Raw genomic sequence first — 17,914 nt, 5'->3', positions numbered from 1 at the left:
TTCATCTAGATCATTGGTAAAAGTGCAGATTCCTACTTAAACTGATACTGTTATACTCATGTTCATAACAGTGGCTGAAAGGACAGAAACAACCCAAAGTCCTTCAACAGATGAGTGAATAAATTAAATGTGACTTCTACATAAATGGAATATTATTCAGTCTCAAAAAGGAAGAAAAATTCTGATCCATGCTATCACACAAATGAACTTGGAAGACATTATGCAGCTAAGGGAGGAAAGAGAGGAGTTACATGGAGAAGATGAGAAGATGATAAAAGTTGTGGAAATGGATGGTATTGATGGCTGCACAATAATGTGACTGTACCTAATGCTGCTGAACTATATATTTAAAATGGTTAAAATGATAATTTTTTATTATATACATTTTGCCACTTTTTTTTAAGGTGAGGATTCCTTGGCTCCTATCCGGATCTGTTAAATCAGAAAATGCAGAGAGGGAAAAGGAATAGAGCAGGTAGGGAAAATGCATGCTTTCCAGGTGACTCTGATACAAGTTTGGGGTCACTGATACAGTCCACATGAAATTCTTCCTACTGTATACCCCCATGGCAATCTGCACTCTCACTTTGTAATTGACTAAAGCTCTCTGAGGGCAGGGGTGATGGCTGTCCTTTTCAGCAATATATCCTCAGTAATTAGTAAAATGCCAGGCTCAGAATGGTGCCCTTTATATATTTGTTGAGTTATGTAATTTGAATGAGAGCCTCATTAAGATAAGTACAATAATTGTCTTGAATGGCTAATCTGAAGATTTGAGATAACGAGCATAAAGAACCTTGCTCTGTGCCTGAGTCATGGAAACAATCAATTGCCAGAAACCTTATTTTCATTATTAGTATAATTGTTCAGGGTATAGATCAAAAGTTGCTAGCTCAGATGCCTACAGATTGCAAGCAGTTAATATGGTTACTAGATTATCCATTATGAAGAGATACAAGTGGTGGTGGACTCAATTGTATGAGCCATGAGGACGAGTCAAGCATGATTTAGCACTTGCCTGTTGCTGCTATATAGACACTCAGACCCACAGTCACTAGATCATTGGAATTTTCAGGGGAAGCTGGAAATATGGATTTTCATCTCAAATGTTCCAATTTACATAAGCCACATAGCTATTTAGGAGCTTTTAAAGCTCAGCGCAAATCAAATAGAACACAATTATTTGTAGTCCATGATTTTTATGCCCCCTGATTTGTCCCAAGACTCAGGCTGTCCAAAGTCCCTGGGACCCTTTTCTATTAAAGTCAGAACTGGAATCTTCTGCCTTGATCAGACTCGCCATGCTTCTAGGTTTGGGAGACCATCTAATTCAAACTAACCAAAACAATAGAGGAAAGGGTGATGATAGAGTCCTTATAGTTGACCTGCCCAGAAGTTCAAGGTGTGGAGGGCCAACATAGATGTCCTTGGATGCCTATGGAAGTATAGATGTTACTGCTGACCCAAATGGTACAACAATAGTATTGGGGAATCACATTGTCTGATTTTATTTAATTGTTTTCCAGTAGGTTTATTGGTGAACTACTTACTGCCTTCGCAATTAGGTTATTTATCTACACCTATGAGGACAGAATTATTTCCCACAGCTAGGGGGCTCTAGCAGTCCACCTTTCAGACAAAAATGAAGCTGATGTAATTTGCAAATGTAAAAATGGATGGCTCTTTCCATTATTATCTCTAAACATTGAGGTTAACATAATCTAAACATATTTTTATCCACATGCAATATTACTGATATTATTTATCAAAATTATATTCTTTCATTTTTTTCTTTCTATTTAAAAAATGTTTTCCTATATGTAATTAAACTTGTTGATCTTATGTTGAAAGTGTTCTTCTAAATATCAAAATTAGAAAGTAAATCTCTACTTAGTGGGAAGTTATTGTCATGTCTAGTAATCATACCATGCATGTAGGTTGGTATATTTTAACCCAATTCTTATCTCACACATCTAGGGAAAAATTATATATTGATGCTGATAGATAACCAGAAAAATAAATTCTCACTCTGCAAAAATTACATAATTTGACCACTTAAAAACTCAAACAACTTTTCAGCCTTTAAGGATACTCAACAAAAGAAGATTTAAGTGGAGTATCTGAAGTTTTATCTTCTTGTCACTCTTGCTATTTTTTTTGACATTTTCACAATCAAGACACTGAAATGTACTAATTTAGCCTTAATTCCCAGTTTCTCCTTCTCGTGCCCTCCATTCTGCTCTAGGACATGTTTTAAAAGCACTTAGAGGCACTTAATGGACAGATTTAGCAAAATCTTCATCCTGTTTTCACAGCTCAGTCGCATACAAAAGACTGAATAAACTCTTTCCTCCTCCTGCCTTCATCCCTTAAAATATTGATTGTGGTCAAGGGGGGAGGCAGAAGGAGATTTCTCTTGTATGAAAGCTACACAGAAAAAAAAATTTTTTGAATTGGTTCTTTTCAGATGTTAAATGCCCACTTCCTCTTTCTTATCAGCCACTTAATGTAGTACTGGAAATAACAGTACTTAAACAAGTACCCACACATATTTTCAGTTTCCTGAATATCTCAAATATCGCAGTTTCCCAAATATACTGACTTCAGGAAAATAGAAAAAGCATTTTATTCCAGACCCTTCTTTCCAATTTGCAAACCCAAGAGAGTTTAAGGGAAATGCAATCCACATGTTTCTGAGCATTTCTACTCAAATACATTCATCTAAAGGGTTTTTATTTTTTCTTTTGTGAAAATTATTTGATGTCTATGAAGCTTTTAAAACAAATCTTGGTACTACTCTTTTTCCCCGCCTTAAGAAAACGAATTTCTCTGGACAAAATTAAATTAATAGAAATCCTTTAGCATTGCCTTTCATTTTAAATTTGAGTCATGTTGGTAAGGGTGAGTACTGAACTCACTTCTAAATGATTGCATTATCTAGTCCCTCATCTGTTTTTGTCATTTCCTTTATTACATTGTTTCAAGTCCTTTTTTACATAGTAAATCATTCATTTATTCAATTTATATTTGGATAATTACTTATGCCAGACTTGCACTAGATGCTGGGGATGCAGCAAGACCATGACAGATTTTCTTCCTGTCCTCATGAAATGTAGAATCCAGAAGAAAAGAGAGAGATTAAGGGGTTGAAAGATTCATGAGAGAATGCCAGGGGACAACAGGGAAAGGTCCTCAGAGGAAGCATCCTGTAAGTTGAGACCGTCAGCCAAACAAAACAGGGGCCAGGTGAAGATCCAGGCTAAGGGAATAGTAGGTCTTAAACTCAGGTGAAGCAGAGAGGAGGCAGATATGGCTGGTACTTAGGAAATGAGGGGTAGGGGTGCAAGAAAAGGCTGGGGCAGATCATGCAAAGACCGGTGTCTCCATTCGCCTTTTAGAAACCAGAGCAGTCACAGTCACTAATAGGCACAAAACAGGTTCCCCCAGCCTAACATCCCCCTGATGAACCTTCTATGAGTTCATCATAGAAGGAAGCAAAGCAATAGCTCCTCCTCTGAAATCCTTTAAATAATATATATATCCAAATAGATACAGGTATAAGTAAATACCTCTGTCTGTAGCTATGTACATATACTTCAGTGCGTGTGAATGAATGTACGGGCACAACGTTGACATTCTATTGCCTTTCAAGTTGAGTCCTTCTTCCACCCCACTGTGTTAATTTGGTTTAGACTTCTTTTTCTTCATGCCCCTAAGACTTTGAAATAGTCTCTTCAGTCTCCCTGCCTTCAACCTCTCATTGTTCAAATTTCCAAACTGCTTCCTGGTTTAACAATGTCACTTCCCTCGTAAGAAAACCTGGAGACATCCTAGATGAACCTCTGATAAATCTGCTTTTCCCAGAGTGCAGAATCTGGAGCCATCTCTGGCCCTAACCTACTTCAGCAGCCGAACCCTGACCATGACACACTCTGTACTCCCCATCTCCAGCACCGGGTGCAGCCATCCAGGAAATAGGACCTTCCCTATTCGTCTGATTGGGCCTTTTCCCATCTAGCCTGTGAAACACTGGTTCTGTGAGATGTTAATAGACCTTAGTCCTCCATGCCCCAAGTGTCTTGGGGAAAAGTTAGTGGGCACTGAATTGTGCTTCCTCCAATTCATATGTAGAAATCCTAATCCCCAGAAGCTCAGAATGTGATTTTATTTGGAAATAGGGTATTTATAGAGGTTATCAACTTAAAGTGAAATCACAGGGGTGGTCTCTAATTCAATAGGACTGGGGGCATTTTAAAAAGGAGAAATTTGGACAAAAATACACACACACACACACACATACAGAAACTATATAAACATGGAGACAAGATGAGAGAGGTCTATTTACAAACCAAGGAACACAAGAGATGGCCCACAAGCCACCAAGAGAGAGGCCTGGAACAGAGAAAGAACCAACCCTGCCAACATGTGACCTCCCCAGAACTAGGACAATAAATTTCTGTTTATGCCACCCAGCCTACAAAACAATAAAGTTAAACAGCTTAATTCAGTGCAAGACTTTAATATGCTATTATAGACCCTAAGCCTCCAAGAGAAGGGATAAACTAGCAACGACTTACTTGACAGTGGAACTCTTTTCTTTCTGTGCATCTCATGGGGATCCATTTTCTAAAGATCAGCTCCTGGGCAATGCTGAACTAGAACCCTGAACTCAGTTAAGGGTTAAAGAGGAGACTATGCAGTGAGCAAGTGAGTAAATATGGTTGCCCTAGATTGTAAATAACTAACAGCCCTTTCACATTCCTGGGAATTCTCCTCCACACAGTGAGTCTGTAACAGATAAACTTTAAGGCCCTGCAGGAAACCAAGTGAAAAATTCCTAGGGGTGAGAGAGCAAGCATTTGGATCCACCAGATGTTCTACTCTGTCTCTAAGCCTCACCTTGACCCAAGATCAATTATACAATTTGCAGGACCCAGTGCAAAGTGAAAATGCAGGGTTCTGTGCATAAGTTTTTAAGAATTTCAAAATGTTGGCAGAAAATTGTAAACCAAGCTCAGGGCCCTTCTGAGCATAGGTATCCTGCGTGACTACACAGCCCTCACATTCATTAAGACAACCTGGCTTTGACTGCTTCAACATAATCCTTGACAATCTTACACCACTGTCTATTCATTTCATGGACTACATTTAAAATACTTCCATGTTGGGGGTCCCCAAAACCATCACAGTTGATTCAGTGAATCTCTAGAAGATTCCCAGGATTCAGCATGCAGTTGTATTCATGGCGGTCATTTGTCACAGGGAATGGTGACAAAGTAAGTTTGGCAAAGGAAAAGAAGCATGGGGCTAAGTCCAGAGGAAATCAGACTTAAGTTTCCAGAATCCTCTCCCAGAAGAGTCACAGGATGCACTTAAGGAAGCTCGTGAGAGATACAGTGCCCAAGGTTTCCTCTTGGGAGCTGCTACATAGTCACTGTCTTCCTAACATGTACCTAAATTCTAGTTGTGCTAATAAGTGTTTACACTAACAGGAAAGAGCAAGTTCAGGCACAAATCAACTTCTCTAACACTTCCTCCTTGGGTTGAGAGGATGAACTTGTCAACAAGTTCAGATTTCCTCCATTGAGCAATCTCAGATGACTCTTCAAGAAAGCCTGTAAAAGTTGATGCACAAGTGAGTTGCAGTTACCTGTGAAGAAATCTTTCTCTCTCTGCTTCTACAACTTGCTTGAGCATGAGGTGAAAATGAGAGCTTATTTTTTTTAAAAAACAAGAATGACATTCAAGATGTTGGGTGCTCAGACACGGTTGAAGTCTTTGCCTGCACAGCAACCCATGCTTGACTACCAGTTTCCAAAAATGAGTCTCTTCTAGAGTTCTCAGGGTTCATACACTCCAGACCAACGCATATGGTGGTACTACAGGCCTTTCTCCACCCAAACAATGAGTTACAAACTCAGTCACACTAAAGCACACCTGACCAAAAATGCTTCTGAATCAACTCTCCAAAGGATGTTTACGGTTTGACAGGGGACACTATATCAAAGCTTTAAGGATGGACCCTCAGCCAACAAGGTAGGCTATCACTTTGGCAGGACAGTCACTTGGTAAAGCCCTGACTTTGCATTCACTGTGAAATGTGAAGATTTCATCAGAAGTCTCTGTCAAGTTCAATGAAAGGCTACACTGACTTGACATTCTTAACCGTTATTCATCTTCACGGTAATTACAGTGAGAATAACTCAGGTTAAGCCAAATGCCCCCTAATATTTTGGAAAGGCAGTTTGGGAAGGGGTCTGGGATAAGTGTCCAAATGTTCCAGATTTCTATTCATCCAGATTGTCTTTGGCTTTTTTGGTTTCTTTGTTTGTTTTTGTTTTTTTTAATCAACCTGTGCTATGAAGCCTCTACCTTAGTATTTAATGAATGGAGCAATTAGATGATTCACCAATCATTTTCAAAGATAAATTATTATTTAAAACTTGTCAAGTCAATATGCTAGGGGATATAGAATATGAAAATTTGGGTTTTGCTCCTCAGAACATCAGGAATCTTGTATAGATAGTTCTGCACCTGGGGAGGGACCCTGGCTTGGAACTTAGTTGGCTCCCTGACTAAAGAGTTAGGCCCTGAGTGAGCCTCAATAGGTGACTCTAGCTGCAGTTTCCCCAGCTGCTGAAGAAAGAAAATAGTGTCTCTCTTTCATCACAGAGTAGGAGTGAAGATCAAATAATGCAATTTAATTCATGAGAAAATGATTGGCAAACTATAAATTGTATGCGTGTGTATGTGCACACGCTTAGAAAATGAGAGAAAGCGACTGCATTTAAGAAAACCAATACATTTAATAAATGATGGCAATAACCCAGCCCCATTATGGGGAGCAGTTACTGTCATCATCTGCATCACCGATGGCACAATTAACTTAATTAACACATACCTCTGTGGCGAGTCTGCTGAAATAACACTTTTCCTTTTAACAGACCCATGCTTTGCCAGCCAGGCGTCTCCAAGTCATGCATCTTCCAAGTAGGGGCGGCCCGAGTGTTAAATGGCTTTCAGTTGGTGTGCAGAAAACAGAATTCCAGAACAGCCATATCATTAGCACTTCAAATTACCTAGAAAATTAATAGAAGTTGCACCAAACTCTGGTATACTAGAACAGACCAACACATCGTAAAGCAGGGGTGTGTCTGCGTAGGACCCTGAAAGGAAGTTACTGTTACCAAATCCAGAGTGACTTCCCACAGGGACAGTATCCTCTTCTGCATGGGGTTCTAACAAGGGACACTTGGGCCTTCGGTCTGTGCTGGTGATAAGAAGGGTTTTTGACAAATGAGGATAAGTCCATGTCTAGGTGAGAACAAGTCCATAGATGGGCAGCTTTATAGCGTGAAGTCCTGCCAATCACTCTGGTTGACTGCTATTAAGGGATGAAAGGGAGACCTGGGATAAAGGGACCTTTCACTTCCATTCTGGAGGTCTTTGTTTTCCTTTCACTTTTTCATAGCTCTCAAGAATGTCCCTCCTACTCTATTACTTTCTCCTCTCACTCATGTTCTACCTTTCTACCTTGCTCCTCTGATTTTGCAGGTCCTTATTTTTATTTTCACTCATGTTGGTTATTCATCCTATGCTTTATACTATTATTTGGTTATTTTGGATATGCAGCTCACCTCCTCAATGAGATGGCACTTTCCTTCAGAGCCAATATTCTTCAGCATTTCCTAAAGCAGACTAGCAGAGGGCTGGTTCATGATAGATACTCAGAAAAGAACTATTAATTAAATTTATTTCCCTTTGTTTCTCTTTTATTGGAAATTGGATACACTAGTTCTACAAGATAGGCTGCATGTATTGGAGACCCAATATATTAGCAGTTCCAATAAGACAAGTTCATTTGTCTCACACCCAATAGTATGGATTTAGATAGGCGAGGGAAGGCAGACAGCTGTGCTCCAGAAAGTCATCCTGGGAATCAAGCCCCTTCTATTCTGGTGCTGTGTCATCCCTGTGTGTGGTTCTCATATGCCTAGTTGAACACAGCACATCAAATAGCAGGATGGCTGATGACAGACATGTGTAGGCAGGGAGAGCCTAAGAGGTTCTTCATATCATTTCTGCCATATCTTATTTATCAGATCCTTGCTGCAAAGGAGGATGGGAACTGTAGTCTTTATTCTGAGTGGCCAATGTCCAAACAAAAATATCAGAATATTATTAATATCATGCAGAAGCTTTCAAATTTTTGAACCATGATTCACAATGAGAAATACATTTGACATGCCAACCCAATACAGGCACCCTGCACAAACACATGAAACAAGTTTTATGAAACAATACTTACCTCTACATTTCATATTTTATAAAGTAAGTGTTGGTTATGGCTATGAAGGAGGAGTGACCTGAACTTTGAAAGGCACTACTATAGAAGTGTCAGAGAAGAGTCCCAGGGAGTCATTGTGGAACTCCACCATGGGAAGGAAGCTCTCAGATCTGACCTTAGGCAAGAGAATTAACCTGCATGCCTAGCAGGCAGCCCATCTCACAACATTAGCCACCAGACAGACAGACACAATCCTGGAATATTGTAGACTAGAGGGGAAGTCTCTGCTGATAACTAGGCAAAACAAACAAAAACAAAACAAATGACAATAACAAAGCCTGAAGTCTGGAGGAGGGTCTTCTAGAGATGGGAAATACTTTTTTTTTTTTTTTTTTTTTTTGTCTCTTAATGTGTGTTGTGTATAGAAAAAAAAATGCACCTAAAAATATCTGTTCCATAGTTTTTTCTGCATTTTAAGTGGTACAGACAATTCAGATCAAATCCAAATGGATCTCATTTTAATTCTCTGTCATGGCCTTGAATTGATGAACTGTGTCAAGGGCACCCTCATATCTTCATTGTGATAGTGTATCTCCTAGTCTTTTCTAATTTGCTTTTGTGCTAGAGTAATCTACAGAACAGATTTGTCATTCCTTCTGTAGACTTCAAATTTGAGGAAAACCTCATATCGTGTGATGTTTTTTTCTCTGACAGTTTCAACTGACTTCTGTCAGATTTTTGACAGGGGAAAATAGAACCAACAACTCTAAGGACATTGCACTGCATTTGTTTTCAGAGTCACGGTTTTGGAGGAGTTTGAAATGACTTCTAAATGATGTCACAATAGATGCTTTAAAACAGGCTGGGAGCCCTTGTGCTACAAGTTCCCTTGACTTCATTAGTTGTGGCGGAGGCACTGTCATTAACTTCAAGCTAATTGTGTTAGTGGCTCTGACTGTGGTGCATCCAGAGGTTTGGGTTGTGGCAAACAGTGCATTTCCATGGCATTTATCAAAATGCGCCTGCGTGACGCAGGACGAGCGCAGTGATGCGCTACAGAACCTTCATTGTTGCAGCAGGGTCTGCGCTACTCACCCCCAAGTCACTGGTCGCCTCGCTGCTTCTGCTGCTTCATCACTGTTGGGGGAGAGGCACCAGCTCCCCATTTCAGACCTAACAAACATCAATAGAGATGAGAAGTCTTTACTGCCTTAAAGGCTGCTAAAAGGCTTCTGTAGAAGTGAGTCAATGTTTTCAGTCTTGTTTTCATTCCACGTCCCAGAGCTCATCCGGATGGGCATCTGTGCTTGCTGCCTCCAGAGAGAGAGAGGGAGAGGCTAATTACTGGACAAAGCTGGGGATTAAGCTTCACTCTTACCCTTCTGAAGGAACAGTCCCACTGGAACAGGGTTTAGGGCTCATTAGAGTGTGGTGGAGAGAAAAGGTGTTTCCTCTGCCCCAGCGCTCCTAGCCTTCCTGGACTACAGCGTTCAGGGCTTTTAATCCAACACCTTTGGCAATCACTAAAAAACCTTGCAAGTCCTCAGAAGATGGGGTATCTTTTGCCATATATTCAAGCAATAAGACACGACAGGCACTTTATTTCATCGTGGCTGCACACCTTATGCATTTTGTGGCAGAAGGCCAAAGCACAAATGACTTCAACCCTCAAGAATATTCTTCCACAAATGCATTAAAATCCTTGCACTGACTTATTAGCACTAAGAAAGGAAAATTACCTGAAAACTAAGGAAGAGCGATTTCCTATGATAGGTTCCTAGGGGTCAAGTACCCTGATGGCCAATAAGAAACTTCCATTTGCAAATCATGTTCAAAAGACACATCTTAATATAGTCAGTCTGGAAAAGGGCTCTGAAATTTGAGAACAACGGGCTCTTCCTGTATTGCCAAAGGGCAAGTGTCAAAGCAGAGTCTTAGAAGGGGGGGGGGGCACGGTCTGTGTCAGTACACAGTGACTCTTGCGCCAGTTGGGTCGTTTGAACGATTAATATTTTCTTTTTCCCTGAAAGACTGCAAGAGGACTTGTGTGTTTATAGAAGAATTCTTAACACTTTGGGGACAATTTGGCTTTTAAAAATTTGCCTTTGAAGATGAAGTCTCCAGGGTGGTTGTAATCTGGCCCTTCTCCCAGAGAGAGGCACATTTCTAGATGATTAGAGAACTTCAGGTGGGAACGTTACTCTGCTTCTGGCTTTATGCCTTAAAATATGACCTAAGGCAAGCTATCATTTCCCAGAAATGAAATATGTCATATGTTACTATTAAAGTGAACCAGAAAAAGAGCATTCTATTACAATAATGGGTTTTGTTTTAAAAAAAATTTAAATGTCAAATCCCCAAAGGAATAATACATATTTGATACTATTATTGGAACAGAAATACCAGTAATTGTATGAGGTACTTATATTTAGTATTGTTCATATAGTAAAGGGATTTCATGTAAATCGTTCAGTAAAATTATAGTGTTAGAGAAAAATGAAGAGCAGCATCACTCATTATTCATGCAATCAAAATATGAATTTATTGGAGGTGACTGTGTATCAGTCATAAGTGTAAATGCTGGGGATGCAAAGCAAATGACTAGATATTTCCTTGCCTTCAAGGAGCTCACACTCCAGGTGAGGAGATGGATAGAACTAACTACAAAGCAATGTTGCAACAGATTTGACAGAGATTCCAGTGGGGCCATGGACCACACTACAGAGAACTGTAGGGGAAGGAAGGGGTCTTGACATCTTTACTGACTTGTTCAGCAGAACTGAATGTGAAAACATCAGGATGAAGTACATATTAAGCAGATGGAACTCACAGGGCAAAAGCATAGCAGCAAAAACTAAATAAATGCATAGCACACCTGGGGACAGGTGAATGGATCTGGGTAGAGGTAAGTCCATCAAACTGTCTGCTGGACTCTGATGGACTTGTTCTGATTTTGGAGAGTCTAATTTCACAAAATCAATGTATTTTATGTAGCTTCCTATAGGGCCAAAGCAATAAGAGTAAAAGACAAAATGCCTCATGGAATAAAACTGTCATTCTTATCATGACTCATCTGTTAACTTAGGAAGATACACTTACATCAAGAAATACAAGAAGATTGCTCACTTCATGTGCTTATGGGTAGATTGAAACTAATTTGTAGCATTAAAACCAATTTTCTGCTGAGAAAACATGTCACAAAGGACTGCATGAACCTTTATAATTATTAATATTTGATGTTTTGATGTCACCTTTCATCCTGAGATAAGTCCTGTACACATGAGAACAGATAAGCTCCAAGGAAACATAGGCAGAATTAATATAGTCAATCACAACACTTTTCTATCTTTTATACTCCAAGGGTTTCCTGGCTGTGTTTCTCTTACCTTTAGAAGTTAGTGGATATAGTTATAAAGTAGTGATTCTTTAATTATCTCCTACCATGAGAAGTCTTAGGTTATTGGGGGCCATCCCTCTTCATTCATAGCTCTCCTGGGGAGATGAGCTTTTGACTTTGACATATCCATTTCTCTAATTCTTGGTTTTTTTTTTTTTTTTTCTCCCCTACTGATCTCATTCTGAGCCCAGAACATACCAGGCACAGGTTGTGCCTTTTTTTACTTCCCCAAGAGAGTAGCAAAGCATCCTCATCATTATCAACATCATCATCATCATTACTATCATTGTCCTTGAAACAATAACTCTCCCTACTGTTGCTGCTTGTAAAGCACTCACTCTACGATGGCACTAATCTATCCTAAGAACGTAATGCATACACCATAACTATTTTCATACCAACATTGGAGGCCAGGGCTGGCACAGAAACTTTCTGTGATGATGGAAATGTTCTATATCTGTGCCATCCAACATGGCAGCCACTAGCTGCATGTGACTGTTGATTAGTGCTACTGAGGAACTACATTCATCTTGTATTTAATTTTAATTAATTTCATTGAAATAGCCATATAGCTAGTGACGATTGTATCGGAGCACATAGTTATAGTGGCTGGTGGTTTACTATTATATGCTTTAAAGCAAAGTTCTATTTTCATCACCAGTAAGAACTTAATAAGTATAAGTGTGAGGGAGTGGATTTGAAATAATCTTTAAAAGAGTTCCCCTATTCTACATTTGGAGAACTTTTAGTTCACCCTTCTTCCATCCTCTGTTAAAAATTTGATTTTAAAGATGTCTGTAAAATAGGGCAACATGGAGGGGTTTTTTTTCTAAACAAAGAACACTTATAAATGATGTGGATGATGTCTTAAATGAAACCTTATTGTCATTCAACCATCCCAAGTGGTCAGCAATGATAAGCAGTCCATCTATTGAAAACTGGAATTCCAATTACTGATTTCCCAAAGGAAGACATTCATTTTCTACTTATAAAATGGAACAATGAAAGAGGGTTCTATGTTTGGGTGTCCATGGAGAAACAAGAGTCTTCAGATAAACTCTTAATTTCTTTTTAGTCGTCCTTTCAGTGAAAACACCTCCCCAGAATTTTTCTGGTGTGTGTGTGAATATATGACAATAAAATTCTTTTAGTTAAAGAAACTGATTGGAAGACTTAATTACATTTTCAGCTCGTCTACCCTGCAACTTACACTTACTACTGTTAGGGAAAGAGAACTTAAGTAGCCCTTGGTTTGGACCATCTGTCGTGAAAATGTGACATATGTTTGCTTTGTTTACTCAACAACCAAGTGTAAACTGATACACTGAACTAGAAATCTGCGTATGGTGTTACTGTGTGTGTGTGTGTGTGTGTGTGTGTGTGTGTGTGTTGAGGGAGGGGCGCTTCATGAGAGTATCAGTCTCATACCTCTCCTGAGGAACACGCGCACAGCAGAAGAGGTGCATGAATTGGGATGTCCCCGGGGTCTGAGGCGCGCACTGAGGCGCAGACACTCTGGCGCGACTCTGAACAATGCGCAGCACGCACGCTAGCAGACACCGCAGCTGAAGGGCGCGCCTGGCTGATGTGTAGTTGAATGGAGAGCTACCCACCCCTCCTCCTTTTCTCCCCGCCCTTACACCAGGGCCTCAAACTTCAACTAAAGCCCATGCCCTTTTCAATTAACCCTCCTGGATCAAAACGAGCATTTATTTTCTGTGTTCCGCAGCGACCCATTGTCTGGTGTGATAGGTTTACAGATTTGACAGCTGGGCTCACACAGACTTGATTCAAAAGCTGTTTCCCTGAGAGATGAACTTGTACATCAGTAAAGATATCGAATACAAGTCCTGAGCGGCCAGACGGCCACCCACCACTATGAGCTATTCCTCAGATCAGATCTCTGAACCCAGTGTTGACTCTGATGCGCTGGGCGCCCCCCGGCGTGCAGGACGGAGAGCTTGTGTGTCCAAGAGAAGTAGGGGATTCAGCAGCATGCCTGGGAAAGCTGGAGCGAACACACTGTGTGTGTGTGTTCGGCTTTAAAAAAAAAAAAAATTAAATTTACTCTTGAAACAGCCAAGATGGAGGTCACCTTATAAATTCCCCAAAGCCGGGTCCAAATGAGCTTAAATGCTTAAATGGGTTTGGGGTTCTGCTTTCTTCAAGCTGGAAGAGAGAGGTAGCTACTGTTTGTGCATATGTGAATGTGTATGCCCTGGCATGGATGAAGGTGGGTGCATACCACGATCGCCGCTCCGGGGGCTTGGGTCTTGGGTCGGAGTGTGTCTTTAACGCGCCAAGACTTGAGTCACAGCTGCGAGTGACGTGGGGGAAAAACTTTGTGTTCAGAAGGATCTCACTGGGTTGCACTAAGAAGAAAGAGCCCTTGTGCGTTGTGCCCTTGCGTGTGTGTGTGTGAGACAGAGAGAGAGAGAGAGAGAGAGAGAGAGAGAGAGAGAGAGAGAGAGAGAATATGAATGTGTGTGTGCGTGTGTGTGCGTGTGTGTGTGTGGCTGCGCCCGCGGCCCGCTGCATAGCGCTGCGAGTCCTGTGCGCGCGCTTCGGGTCGCCCCCGGATCCGGCAGCCGGCGCGTGTGCATCTGCCGCGGTCGTGTGGGCTAGCTTCTGAAGGAGCTGGTGGTGCCCTACGGGGCAGTGGGAACAAAAACAGGCCGAGGGTCCTTTGACCAGGAGAAATCTGGCCACACCATCCTCAGTGCCGCTTCCAATAACCACTAACGTCCCTAATGGACATCCGAACCATGGACTCTGCTCGGAAATCGTCCTGGCCAATTCGGCCCGCGGAGCTCTAGATTACCGCATCATTTTTCCCTAGCGTAGAGAAAGTGGGCCCGGAAAGGGAGGAGGGGGCGGGGACATTCCCCCAAAGAATACATAAATAAACAAATAAACGGGCTCCTCGCCGCAGCTGGACGCGGTCGGTTGGGTCCAGGTTGGTGGTATTTGGAGTTTTCTCCTTCTGTTTGGGAACCCATCTCCACTCCCTCCCTCTCCCACCCCAGCCACCTCATTCCATCTTGCAGACGTCCGCCAACTTTGGGGCCCGGGGGGCGCTCGTGGCGCGGGGTTGCACCTGCCGGGGCTCGTGGGTGCTGCGGACCGCACGCTCTGCTAGGGCGGTGGTGGATACTGGCCGCTGGGTGAGTGGGTAAAAGGCGCTGCGCTGGGGAGGGAGTGGAGGACGCACCGCTGGTAGGGGCGCTGGAGCCGGGTTCGGCCCTGGTCGGGACATCGGTTCCCTCTAGCCCGGCTGCTTCCGAAAAGAGGCGAGCCCGGGGGGTGGTGTGTGTCTGTGTGTCAGGGGTGGGGGGTTCGGCGACGAGGGGTAGCGATTGGTGGTTTGCCTGCAAGGGCCGGCGACAGAGCGAGCGAGCAAGCGGGCGGGCAAGAGGAGGGGGCGGCTAACTTCCCGGGAGAAGGGGCTCTTTCCGCGCTCGGACTGGATAGGGAGCTACTGCTGCCACCGCGCCGCCGCCGCCGCCGCCACCGCCGAGGGCCCCGGGCAGCTGCAGGCTCTGCTCGCAGCGCTCGGAAAGTAACGTTTATTTGTTTGCTTGCGTTCAGCCTCTCCGGTTGAGCCGGATAGGCATCCCCTTGGACTTTGAAAACCCGTGTCCGACCTCTCCAGCCCCCAGCCGCCCATTACGGCGCCTTCCCCACCCTCCCGGAATAACCCACATGCATCCCCTGCGTCCCGACCCGGGCGTGTGTGGGGGGTCCTCACCCTGGCGTTGGAAAGTCCCCCCAGGCGGGAGGGGGAGGGGAGAGGGGCGGTAGAGGGAGGCTTCAGCGCTCTGGGCTTCATTTCAAAGCGCTCTCTCCCTTCCAGGTTGGGTCGGACCTGAACCCCTAACAGCGGAACCGCCTTCCGCCCTTGCCACCGCCGGAGCTGAGTCGCCGGCGGCGGCGGCAGCTGACGGATCGGGAGTTTCTTCTCCCACTGGATGGAGCTGAACTTTGGGCGGCCAGAAGAGCGCGGCCGTCCGGGGATCGCTGCATGCTGAGCTCCCTCGGCGAGACTCAGTGGCGGCTCGGGATTTTGGGGGGGGCGGGACCAGCTGCGCGCCGGCACCATGTTCCTGGCGACCCTGTACTTCGCGCTGCCGCTGCTGGGTAAGTCGAGGCCGACGCCGGCTTTATTTTTTATTTTTATTGTTTTTACTATTTTTTAACCCACGAAGTCTTTCGGTGGGTCACTTGCGGCCGTCCCCCCAAATTCCAGCGCGGGTACAGTAGATGAGGGAGGAAGAAGTTTCGTTTTGGGAAGGGGACCACGAATCTCTGGGCTTGGGAAACGGTGGCGGCGCATCATCGCCTGCAGGGTGCCGTGCTTTTCTCTCTCTTTTTTCCTGTTTTCTAATGATCCAGCCTGGAGGGGACCTGAGGGGTCTGAGTCCTTCCGCCCAGGCCTAGCGCCCCTTCCAGCTCCGCCGAGTTCGCGGAAGCGCGGCGGGCAGGTGGAGTGGGGGATATTGGGCAGGGAAAGCAAACTTCGAAGGGAAAACTTTTCTCCGAATAACGTTTCAGCGCTCGCCGCCGGGCTAACAGAGGACTGTGGCTCGCCCGCCTCTCGCCCAGCGCGCGCCTGGCTCCCAGTGGGCCACCAAGCTCCTCCACCCAGAGCCCTTGGGATGGGGCCGGGCAGGGCCGAGCGAGCAGACCGGGGACAGGCGGGGCACCTACTCGCCCAGGTCGCCCTAGGGCGGAGGGGCGGCGAGCGCGCTAGGCAGCGCAGGCTCCAGGAAAGACCGAGCAAAGTCCACCGCTGAATCTGAGCCACCTTCCCGCGTGTCTGGGAGGAGGGGACGGCGGCAGGAGTTAGGGGACCCGGAAAATGACCCCCTGGAACAAGAAGGTTGACCCGCACCCCGCCCGGCAAGCCTCTGTAGGCTGGTCGAACATCCTGGTCCCAGCGCTCATCCTCCTCCGGGCTCGGGGCGTGGGGTCCCCGCCCCACGGCATTCAGACTTACTCCCCTTCACCCCGCAGATTTGCTTCTGTCAGCGGAGGTGAGCGGCGTGGACCGCCTGGACTGCGTGAAAGCCAGCGATCAGTGCCTGAAGGAACAGAGCTGCAGCACTAAATACCGCACGCTGAGGCAGTGCGTGGCGGGCAAGGAGACCAACTTCAGTCTGGCATCGGGCCTCGAGGCAAAGGATGAATGCCGCAGCGCCATGGAGGCCCTGAAGCAGAAGTCACTCTACAACTGCCGCTGCAAGCGGGGCATGAAGAAGGAGAAGAACTGCCTGCGCATCTACTGGAGCATGTACCAGAGCCTGCAGGGTATGCGCTGACAGCCCTCGCCCCCTACCCCCCATCCCTCCCCCAAGGCTGGCGGGCCCCTCGGTCCCCTGGCCAGCTGATCTCATCCTTCACTCACTTCTCCCCAGCTGCGGAATGAGGACCTTTCATTGGCCCCTAGGGACCGCAGCAGCTGGTGTTTGCTGCGGCTGGGCTGAGCAGCATTGTTGGGGCTGATTGTTTAAAAAAAAAACCCATTGAGGACATGGAGGCTACCCCCAAGACCCTTGTGACCCCTCTGAAACTTGCTCAGAGCATCAGAGTTGAAATCCATTAAAGGTCACCCAAGGAACTCGAGCTTCTCTCCAAGGACAGCAGGCCCCAGGCTTTTAGCTGGTTTCACAGAATGATGATACAAAGTTTTGCCCTGCATCTTACCTGGGGTTTCCCCTCTTCTTCCCTTCCACCTATTCTGACATAAGATAAAGAAGTATAAAAGGGCCAGTGGAATCCATTCTATCTTTACTCCTCTCAAAACCGATCAAAGGCAGATGTGTGAAAAACCATTTGTCATCTTAGATTAGCTGAGTCTTGAAGCAGCTGCTGCGGTTCAACCTTGGTTAAAACAGAAGTAACCCAGGAACTGGAAGATCACTTGCCACAACCATCCATTCCAGTGGGAAGGTTTTGGGCTTACATGTGAATCAAAGGTGGCTAGAGTTTGAGTTTGTAAACCTAACACAAACATCCTGTGCATTCCTTCTCCTGAGACTCACTTTCACAAATTGGTAATACCCCAATTTGACCTGTCAGCTGCTACTTCTTCCCAGATTTATGAATGAAAACCTATTTCAGAGGTGGACTTTTAATAGGGCACCTGCCTTCTCACCACATGCCATGTTTTAGGAGCAAACAAATGGGGGGTCTCTTCTGGGTCACTTTTCTTCCATTGGCTCCTAGAGGCA

General features: G+C 44.5%; 1 protein-coding gene across 3 annotated transcripts in view; it reads left to right on the top strand.

Moving 5' to 3' along the window:
• Positions 1–14,742: 14,742 nt before the first annotated feature.
• Positions 14,743–17,914, top strand: part of Gfra1 (GDNF family receptor alpha 1) — a 193,525-nt gene continuing 190,353 nt past the window's right edge. For 2 of the 3 annotated variants that reach the window (XM_047553995.1, XM_047553993.1), the window contains exons 1-3: positions 15,120–15,243; positions 15,538–15,821; positions 16,698–16,991. In XM_047553995.1, coding sequence (XP_047409951.1) covers positions 15,782–15,821; positions 16,698–16,991 — 334 coding nt within the window. In that variant the 5' untranslated portion in view covers positions 15,120–15,243; positions 15,538–15,781. Of the gene's footprint in view, positions 14,849–15,119; positions 15,244–15,537; positions 15,822–16,697; positions 16,992–17,914 lie in introns of those variants that run through there. The other variant, XM_047553994.1, reaches the window with a different exon arrangement.

The sequence above is a fragment of the Sciurus carolinensis genome, chromosome 5 (genome assembly GCF_902686445.1).
Source record: "Sciurus carolinensis chromosome 5, mSciCar1.2, whole genome shotgun sequence".
NCBI lineage: Eukaryota > Metazoa > Chordata > Mammalia > Rodentia > Sciuridae > Sciurus > Sciurus carolinensis.
The sequence above is the reverse complement of the archived record's forward strand: the minus strand, read 5'-3'. Positions and strand labels throughout refer to the sequence as shown.